This window comes from Cryptomeria japonica, chromosome 8 (genome assembly GCF_030272615.1).
Source record: "Cryptomeria japonica chromosome 8, Sugi_1.0, whole genome shotgun sequence".
Classification (NCBI taxonomy): domain Eukaryota; kingdom Viridiplantae; phylum Streptophyta; class Pinopsida; order Cupressales; family Cupressaceae; genus Cryptomeria; species Cryptomeria japonica.
The window spans coordinates 473,044,326-473,055,412 of record NC_081412.1 but is presented as its reverse complement, the minus strand read 5'-3'; the positions used below and the strand labels follow the sequence as shown (position 1 = coordinate 473,055,412).

Here is an 11,087-nt window from a genome sequence, read left to right as displayed (position 1 = left end):
GAAGCTATGATACAGAATAGGGAGTTTTATATTGGTTAATTTGATTAAATTATGCATCTATTTCATTGGTTTATGTTTGAATTGCTTGAATAGTTAAGGAATTCATGATTTTCCTTATTTCCTATTTAGCAATGATGATTTTAAGCATATACAAAATACACTTTTATTGGGGTGCACATGTTTCTATTACCTAAAGAGGAAAGTTGTGATATCTAGCCATTCATTTGAGATAACATCAAATGAAGAAACAAACACATCTTACTAACCATGAACTAAGTTTGTGCAAGTTGAAAAACATAATATATAATTCAACATGCAACTTTGTATTTACAATGCAATCCTATCACAACCCTACAATAACATAAAGTGAGGAATACACTTTTGATGGGGTGCACATACCTTTGTTACCTAAAGAGGAAGGTTTTGATATCCAACCATTCATTTGATATAACACCAAATGAGCATAAGAACATATCTTACAAATCATGAACTAAGCTTGTGTAGGTTGCTAAACACAACATGTAAATCAATCTACAACTACATATTTACAATGTAATACTATCACAAACCTACAACAACATAAAATGAAGAATACATTTTGTTTAAGTGTACATGCTTCTATTACCTAAAGAATAAGATTATGATAGATCCAACTATTCATTTGACATAACACCAAATGAGGGGGAAAAAAAAACACATCTTACCAACCATGAAATATCTTATGCAAGTTGAGAAACACAATATGCAATTCAACTTGCACTTCATATTTATAATAAAATCCTATCACAACCCTACAACATCATAAAATGAGGAATACACATTTTTGGGGGTGCACATACATTTATTATGCAAAGAGGAAGGTTGTGATATCCAACCATTCATTTGAGATAATATCAAATTTGCATAAGAACATATCTTACAGACCATGAACTAAACTTGTGCAAGTTGCTAAAACATAATGTGTAAGTCAATTTGTAACTTTATTTTTACAGTTTAATCCTATCACAACCCTACAACAACATAAAATAAACGAGTACCTTTATTTTTACAATTTAGTTGACACCTGTTTGCAAATATCGCAACTTGTGGAAAGGGGTCGGACTACAGATAGGGTTCCAGACCTCAACATACCAACGTGGGATGAAGTCACGGGATGGACTACTTCCCTTCTGCTTGCTTTCGATGCCCCTGCAATTCAGACCCAGGAAGACACCGCCATGAATGAGTTAAGTTATTTCGGCTTTGTTTTTTGCTACCCAGAATATGCTCTTTTTTGACGGGTGGAAAATCTAACGGCAACCGAACCGGTAGAGGAGTCATCTTCTTTGCTTGTCGACTAACACCAGTATTGGAGGCTTTTCTTTTTATGAACCAGTCATAAGGATATCATACCGATATCAAAGCATCGATACAACATAATCGGAAACTGGTTGTTGCAGCTCATTAGTGCTCCGACAAGCATATTCACGCCTGTCAGTTGCCACGGTAACCAGTTAAGGGGGTTGGTTATTTTTGGTTTCCTCTGGTCTCGTCCCGACCGATTACTCTCTTTTTGGCCCCTAAGAGACTCATTCTATGGGTAGTCCCTATTTATCTCTCCTGATCAAGTGGCTTCTTCTCATAGCCTCCTTCCTTATTCTTCACTGTATCTGAGCAAGGATATAGGGTTTTCTTTCTGGTTCTTTCCCTATTGAGCTCTTAAATCGGTTTTCTTATTAATATATATATCAGTGGCTTGCCACTTTTGATTAAAAAAAAAACATAAAATAAAGAATATGCTTTTGTTGGGGTGCACATGCGTTTGTTACCTGATAACGAAGGTTCTGATATCCAACCATTTATTTGAGATAGCATCACATGAGTCGAAAAATAACATTGTGTTTTCTTACATGTTAGTTTTTTAGATTTATTCCATGTTTTATCATTTATCTTTATAGGCTTGCTTTCTTGATACTTTAGTTTGTGATTTATTTCATTTTTCTTTGAAAGGCTACTTTTTTGCAATGGTGATATAGAATTACTCCATGTTTTTTTTTTTATTGGTAATAATTGTAGTTTTATTTATATGATTCACAATGTACAATATATATTTTTAGTACTATTAACAAAAATTCTGACAAATCAAACCCCAACTACCATCACCCCAGCCTATCTGCCCTTGCAGAAACTACCCATCCATCCATATTGGCATTTTAGAAAAATTGCCAAGTTTACATCATTTTTACATTAAGGAAACCGAACATAATAAACTAGACTATAAATAGACTAGCATCATCCTAAACACTGACCCTACAAACACCATTACAACATACATCTTCGATACACAAAGGACCAATGGAAGAAACAAAATTTGGTCGAGAATTCAAAGGGAACCCGGACGAGAGACCAAAAAAATTCTTGACTGCATAAACAAAAAAGGCATCATCAACAAACCCGTTCTGCCTCGAACTAGGGCACACTTAGGGCATCACCACCTGGCCCTGCACCTGCACTGCCACTACCACCTTCACCTGAATCACCAGTAGCAAACCCACCTTTTGAGTTCGCATCTAGCACTTTCCCAATACCTTTCGTTTGCCTTTTCCTCGAATTCCCACCTTCACAGGATCATCCTTTATAGAGACTCTAGCTGAGTCGCCTCGATCCTCCACCATTTTTTCTATTAGGAATAATTTGAGGCAATCCCATGCAATGGTTGCCTCTACATGTCGCTTATCTCTGTCCAAACCGAAAGGCAATCGAATGTACCTGACCAACTCCCACAATTCATGGATTCCATCAATATCCAATCCTTCGCCAACATCAAAACCCACTCCCAGCATTGCCATTTGCAGAAACTCCATTAATCCTCCCAGCCAGTCATCCTCCACACAACATCGCATTACCTCCACCAACACCTCATTTCGCTCACCCAGCTCCAGACCCCATGCCAAAACCATGGTCACCACATCAATATTGGTTTTGTACTTATGCATGGTTGTGAGAAAATAATCCCCCAGCAGCATTTTAATAATTTGGATGAAAGGATCATCGCCATACTTGAAAATGCATCTCAGACGCTTTTCTGAGATATCCCTGACAAAAGCCAACTATTGGCAAGAGGTGTACAAAGTGAATGTAGCCTCCATACATGTCGCCTTCTCACTTTGCCAGCATACGATGCAGCCAAAAATGGGTCGAGAGCCCTATAAGTAATTAAATTATGTCCCACCCATACAAACTACCATCACCTCAAATAAGTGGGATTAATCATACCCTTGAACTTCCCTATCCACATCGGCCTCGATTTTGGAAATCTTCCAAATGTAGTTCTAGCACTTCAAAAAATGATGTAGCCCACTTGGACAGCACATTCACTACCTCATTACCAACCCTTCTCACATGTGTAATTTTAAAAATATTAAAGGAATTTAAATCATTTTTAATCTTTGAGATATATTTGTTTAAATGCCATGAATTGGCTTCACCTTTAATGATGGCATTGATGATTACTTGTGAATCCCCTTCCAAATGCAAATTTTGTATGCCAAATTTTTGACTCCACTATACTACCAACAAAGATGCTTGCACCTCCACCTCATTGTTCGTTCCATTTTCAATCCTTTGAGCTCCCGGCATCAAAATGTTTCCATGTCAATCTTGAATCACCACCCCTGCTCTCGATATACTTGAGTTGCCTTTCGAGGCACCATCAAAATTGACCTTACACCACCTTCTTGAGGTGCTTCCCATTTCACATTACAATCCACAGAGGCCACAAGATTAACCCGAACAGGCCCATTAACGGGCCAAAATTAATCCATGATGCCTATCTTGAGTTAAATTATAAATTTAGAGAATATTTTAAAATATATTGTGTTTTCCAATATTATTTTTTTTTGGCATGCTTATTCCATGTCCTATCATTTATCCTTGTAGGCTTGCTTCCAATTCAGTGGATGATGTAGTGGAATGTGATGGACTAGAGCTAACCATAGGGTGAGTGACATTTTAGAGAGTGAAGGGTGGAAGGAATTGAAATTATGCACGTCTATACATAAATGCCCTTTGAATCTATATTATATTATATTATATTATATTATATTATATTATATTATATTATATTATATTATATTATATTATATTATATTATGTTATGTTATGTTATATTATATTATATTATATTATATTATGAATAAATAATATAATGTGTTATAATTCAATATCTTTTATTATAATTATGTTGAAGACAAATTATACTTAAATGTGGATGCAAAAACGTTCATCAATAAAAACTATAGGCATTTAATTTCATGTTTTTACTACACATAAATACATGAAAAATAAAAAATAAAAAATTTAGTATTATTTTTTACTTCCACATCTCAACTCCTACCCACTTTGAGTTTTACTATCAATCAATTTTGTTTATCTCCATCATTCAATCAATTAACTTTATAATTATCTCAATCAATTCATCTCATCGAATCTTCTCATCAGATCTCTACCATTGATTCATAATAATAGATAAGAAGTAATATTATTAATTATGAGGGAGTGAAAGTGTCTCTACATAAAATCTACTTTTTTCTCAACAATAAGGATAAGAATGAATATAAAATAAAAATATAATGATATGATTATAAAATAATAATGATGTAATCTTAATAGATTTTTTGTTTTGGTCACTAATTCAATAGAAATATAATAATATAATAATTTGTTAAGTGGAATAATGAACAACTATGATATCTTCATCCTATTTTATCTATATTTGTCTAAAAAAAATGTGCTAATATAATAGACATAAATACTATAATATAAAATAAAAAAATTATCGTTTATAAATATGATAAAAAAACAAAACAAAAAATGTGTAGAATATGCTTGAACAGAATATTCGAGCATCCCTATTCATTCTACCTAAAAATAAATAGAAAATGAAAGGTATTTTGTAGTTGAATCCATCCAACTTCATTGGCAAAGTCATGATTGGCCGGTCGGAGGATGATATGATTGGAAAGCAAAGTGCCACGTAAGCAAGACGAGGTATGAGTTATCCAAGTCGTTCAGAACGAGGCAGTAGTTACACTTTCCACGGTGGATGGAAATGTAGGAGAGCTAGAACAATCTAACCGTAGCTTTAGCTCAAGCACTGTCACACTTTCCATTATTTTAATCCCAATCAGAATTTGTTTCTTGACTAACGACCGCCCTCAGAATAAATTTCGTTAACCCGCATTTGAAGCTCAGAAAATTTCCAAGAAAATTGCTTGGTATTCGTATGGAAGATAGTATTTTTATTTGAAACGTAATCAATCACCTAATTGGTATCTAATTTGTTTGACAAATGTGCTTGTATACTTTCTTACCTGGTCATAAACTGGTAGGAAATCATGGTGATGAAATCATACGGTGGGCGGTGACATTAAATTCGTGAAAGGCTGAGAATACGAGGTGTCAATGTTAGAGATGGGTTGGGAGAAAGTTGGTGCGAAAAGTTAGTTCACCATAACAAAATGGCGTGCCGTGCAGTTTGTTGGAATGAACACATTAAAACAATGGCAAACAAGCAAAAATTCACGAGGAATACAAGTTCCTGTGTACTTCCCTACGTTGGTTAAAAACTGAAGAAAATGACCTGCTGAGCTCGGCACGACAAGAAGTTGGTGTGGGTGCTTACCAGCCTGCCATTGCGTGCGGCATTAATGAATCCGTATGAGTTTGCTCAACTATAGACATAAATAAAGACTATTCACACTGTTTTATGTACGTAACTGAAAACAATATCGAAGGAAGAAGTTCGTGAACATGGATTATCGTTTTGGCTCTCGAAAGATCTCTGAGTGCAGGACTGAAGGAAGAGAAACACAATCTGTGGTCTCAGATTTCGAAGGGACTCTCCTTTATCGTAAAAATGCCTTCTCTTATTTCATGCTTGTGGCTTTTGAGGCCTCTGGATTGTTACGTTTTGCATTGCTTTTGCTCAGTTGGCCGGTTTATGCAGTTTTGTATTATTTTATCTCTGAGGCTTTGGGATTGAAGGTTTTGATCTTTGTGGGGCTTGCTGGATTGAAAGTCTCTGAGATCGAATCCGCTGGTAGAGCTGTTTTGCCCAAGTTTTATATGGATGATTTGAATTGCGATACTTGGCGGGTGTTTTCTTCGTTTGGAAGGAAAGTCGTGGTCACTTCTAGTCCTCGGGTTATGGTGGAGTCGTTCCTTAAGAGACATGTTCGGGCAGAAGAAGTGATTGGGACTGAGATTGACGTGAATAGATATGGAAGAGCTACTGGTTTTGTTAAGGTGCCTGGGCATTTGCTGGTCGGGGTGCACAAACGGATTGCAGTTAAAGCTTTGTTTGGAGATTCAATGCCTAATGTTGGACTTGGACGGGAGAATATGCCAGAGCGTTCTTTCATGGCTCTTTGCGAGGTTTGTATATTTCTCTGTCGTTTGAAAAATGGGTGTTCTTATTAACATTGAATGGTTTACCAGAGGAACGTAAATTTTCAGTTGGGTTGGTTTGTAGGAGGTGCATGGGATAAGAGTTGTGGAGCAAAAGCAGAAGGAAGGATAATATCCTTTCCTACTCTGTGAATGAAATGAGCGCCATGAACAACCTTTGACTTTGAAATTGAATAACATCCTTTCCTTCTCTCTCAATGAAATTAGCGCCATGAAGAACCTTGTCTTCAAAATAGAATAACATCCTTCCTTTCTCGTATTCAAAATAGAATAACTTCCTTTCCTTTTCTCAATGAAATTAGCATAATGAACAACTTTGCCTTCAAAATAGAATAAGAAATTAGCGTTATGAACAACCTTGCCTTCAAAATAGAAATTAAGAATAATATCCTTTCTTTTATAACGAGATTAATGCTCAAATTTATTAGATTTCTACAATCTATTTTAATATTGTTTGTAGTTTTAGGATTTGATTGTGTGAATAGTTTTTAACCATCAACATTTCAGATCACATTCGTGCTATCAAAAATCTTACAATAAATTCATTGTGATTTGTAAAATGAAATCTATGAAAAGGAAGAGAAAACTTTGGGTTAAGTTTCAAAGTTGGTTGTAGATAAGGTTTGAGTTGATAGTTTATAAATTAATTTATCTATTATTTTAGAATTTAGATGTAAATAAGATAGTTATTTGTTATCTTTTGAGGATTATATATTTAAACTAAAATTTGTCTTTTTATTAAGCTATTATGAGTTGGGGTGTATGTTCTTTCAGCTAAGTTGTTATGAGCAAGGAGTTGAGTTTGGGAGCATATATTTAATAAAAAGTCATCCTTCAACCGAGTTGTCATGCGAAGGGGGATGTAAGTAGAGTCAACCAAGGTTCAAACCTAGCCCAATTATACCTATAAGATATTTGAAATGTTTGTGGAACATATCATCATCATTACCAACTATTCTCAATCATTTGACCTACAACTTGTTAATGTTAATAGTAATATTATACTTCAATTACTCAAAAAAAAAATGGTTAACAATTGTCCTATTTTAATTATTCAAGAATAGCATAAAATCATATTATATATTGTGCTTGACTTTTATAATATATTATCAAAGTTGTCATAAGTAGAAGCATTTATTATAGGGGAAGGTTATAGTCAAGTGGATTAGAGCCAAAATATTATTATTAAAAATGGATGACCTCTCAAGAAGTTTGTGGCCATTGTTTAGATACAATAAAGAGACAATTCATAATTATGAAACATCACCTTTATGATGGTGGGTTTTATTCTAAATTGTGGCTTTTGGGATGAGAAGAGTAAACCTTGGGTTAAACTTCCAAGTTTGTTGTAGATAGGATTTGAGTTGATGGTTTATTGATAATTTTAAGTGTTATTTTCAAATTTAGATGCAACTTTAAGCTATTATGAGTTTTGGGTTTATCCTCTTTTAATTAAGTTGTTATGAGTAGGGGTCCAATTCAGAAGCATACATTTTATATTAAAAGTAATCCTTCAACCACTTGTTGTCATGGGAAGGGGGATTCAATATAACAAAGTCAACTAGAGTTTGATCCTAGGTCAATCATACCTTTGGGATATTTAAAACTTGGTGGATAACCTAATTAAGGAGCATACCATAATCATCATTAATGTTAATAGCAATATTATACTTCAATTAAACACAGTCAAAAAGTGGTTAATAGTTGTCCTATTTTTATTGACCAAATTTTAACTTTTATTGTTGAATAGAATGATGTTTGAGAATAGCCATCAATTCATATAATATTATGTTTGATCAATTATAATATGTTATTAGAGTTTTCTTAAGTATATGGGAAGGTTATAATCAAGTGGTTGAGTCAAAATAGTATTATTAAAAATAAATGGCCTCTCAAGAAGTTTGTGACCATTATTTAAATATAATGAATAGACTATTCATTATTATAACATATTATATAAACATCACCTCACTAAAATAAATGTAAGTAAACCATCCATAATATGAGAGATGAATTCTTCTTTGAAAAAATATTTAATGTAATGTAAAAATTAAATTAAATTTAAATAATAATTAGTCATTTGCATTTTCAATTTCAAGATAAAAAAGATTTTAAATATTAAAAAGAAGCATTAATATTCTAAATATAAAACAAAATACATATAATTAAGAAAATTTGATGAATTGTTCCACAATTTTATATTTTATTTTAAATGTTTTTTTTTAATAAAAACATGTAAATAAATTTATTATAAAACTACTTTAGATAGATTCAATATTTTATTGATATCTATTAATAGATTTGTTGTTAACAAGACTTATTCAGCTATTAATATATAGAAGCTTAATAGTAGAAATTTAAAGGCATTGACATTGATAAATAGGAGATATTTTTCATAGCAAGTCAAATAATGAAATTTGCTATCACGATTCATCCAGTCAAAACTCATTGACCCATGTTTCATGGGTAGTGGTTCTCAAGAACCCATCTTTCATGAGAATGAATGGTCCACTTAGACAGTGAGTTTCATGAGTAGCGGTTCACAAGATTCCATCTTTCATGAGAATGAATGGTCCACTTAGACATTGACATCTTATGATGGTTAAATTGTGGTAGTGTTGTAATAGGTTGAATGTTTAATTGGATGTAAAACTATTTTTAATATTTCTTATGTTCAATTATGAAGCAACAATTTTGAAACTGTCTAATTTCCCTTCTAATCGTGGTACAATTACATACCCATCTTGTCATGTTGATCAGGAGAGCTACAGCGCACCAGTAACCGAAAGAAACGCCCCAATAACAACACCCACAGACGATCTGCTTCCGAAACCACCACCAGTAATCTTCCACGACGGCCGCCTGGTTCAACGCCCGACGCCATTAACGGCCCTCATCCTCCTGGTCTATATCCCTTTCGGAATCCTCCTCTCCACATTCCGAATCCTAGCGGGCTTCTTTCTACCAATCTGGGCCATCAACCAAACAACGGCATATCTAGGAGGCAAAATCACCGTAAAAGGCACACCACCTCCCCCGTCAAAATCCAAAACCTCCGGCGTTCTCTACGTTTGCACGCACAGAACTCTGCTAGACCCAGTCATCCTTTCAATAACTCTGAAGCGAAGAATTCCGGCTGTAACATATTCAATATCCCGAGTCTCGGAGCTTCTTTCTCCTATTCCAACAGTGCCGCTGAGCCGCGAGCGCGAGCGTGACGCCGCCAATATAAGAAAACTTCTTCAAAAAGGCGATCTTGTGGTGTGCCCAGAAGGAACCACCTGCAGAGAGCCTTTTCTGTTGCGTTTCAGTGCACTTTTTGCAGAGCTTGCGGATCAGATCGTTCCAGTGGCTATGGATTATCGTGTGAGCATGTTTCATGGGACTACTGCAAGAGGATGGAAAGGTATGGATCCCTTCTACTTTTTTATGAATCCTCGACCGGAGTACCAGGTCACTTTTCTGAGTCAAATCCCCCATGAACTCACCTGCGCCGCAGGTAAGAATTCCCATGAAGTTGCCAACTATGTGCAGAGAATTCTCGCCCAAACGCTCGGATTCCAGTGCACAAATTTTACCCGTCGGGAGAAATACAATATTCTTGCAGGTAACGATGGAACGGTCTCCTCCTCTTCGTCTTCTCGTTCATTTTCAACTGCTCGCTGGCTCGCTGCTTTGGCTCGTCGCTCATGAATTTGAGTTACATTTTATTTATTTATTCAATTCATGGTCTTCTGAGCTAATCCATTGTTTGTAATTGTTCTTCTTTTTGGCTCTTGAAACACCATGTATACTCTGCTGAAATCGTGATGCATTTTTCTTCTATTCGTTCTCATTGTCGCACCTGGGATTTTATCAAATTGAAATTCTGTACAGTGGCCAAATATAAATTTGCATGTGAAAGGAGAGTAGAATCCAAATAATAGTACAGGATTGGAATTGTAATAAATGTTATAAAATTTATTATAAAATAGTGGTCTATTTGTGATATTGTTATCAGGATTCAATTGCATAGTTTTTGAGTCAAACTCATCGATCTATGTTTTATGAGTAGTAGTTTACAATAGTGGTTCATAAGAATCCATCTCTCATGAGAATGAATGAACACTTAGCATTCATTGGAACACTTAGGATTCAACTAATCCTCGTAGCAATATCATAATTTGACTTGTTTTGGAAAATATATCCTACTTATCAATAGTATACTTGTTAGCAATGTTATGATCAATGATAGGAAGTGATTCGCAAATAGTGTAGATATGTTAGTGAAGTTTATACAAATGAATTAGAATCAGTTAATATTTTATCTATCATTTTAGATCATGTTTGTGATTGTAGAATCAATTTTATGAGCATGGATCTGATCTCTATCACACAAATTTAATAAATAAGACCATGGATGTGATCTCTACAAACTTTCAAAATGTAGTCTTTAGCTCTACTTTCATGTCTTTTGTGTATCCCTACACAAAAATGGTTGTAGTGTTTGATAGTGTGCACTTAGTAGGGATAATTCACAAGTAGTGTAGAATTTTTAGTGAAGGTTAATGATAGAAAGTGATTTGCAAGCAATGTAGAGATATTAGTGAAGATTGCACATATGTATTAGAATCGGTTAATGTTTTATTTATAACTTTGGA

At 34.5% G+C, this 11,087-nt stretch overlaps 1 protein-coding gene across 2 annotated transcripts; it reads left to right on the top strand.

The window, feature by feature from the left end:
* The first annotated feature begins 5,653 nt into the window (after positions 1 to 5,653).
* On the top strand, positions 5,654 to 10,435 carry LOC131079522 (glycerol-3-phosphate acyltransferase 5). Of its 2 annotated transcripts, XM_058017490.2 has the most exons (3): positions 5,654 to 6,414; positions 9,208 to 9,853; positions 9,947 to 10,435. In XM_058017490.2, the coding sequence occupies exons 1-3, from the start codon at positions 5,791 to 5,793 to the stop codon at positions 10,138 to 10,140; spliced, it is 1,464 nt and encodes a 487-aa protein (XP_057873473.1). In that variant the 5' UTR covers positions 5,654 to 5,790; the 3' UTR covers positions 10,141 to 10,435. The 2 variants fall into 2 exon arrangements, with proteins under 2 accessions (XP_057873473.1, XP_057873472.1); XM_058017489.2 differs by having other exon boundaries at positions 9,208 to 10,435.
* Positions 10,436 to 11,087: the final 652 nt, after the last annotated feature.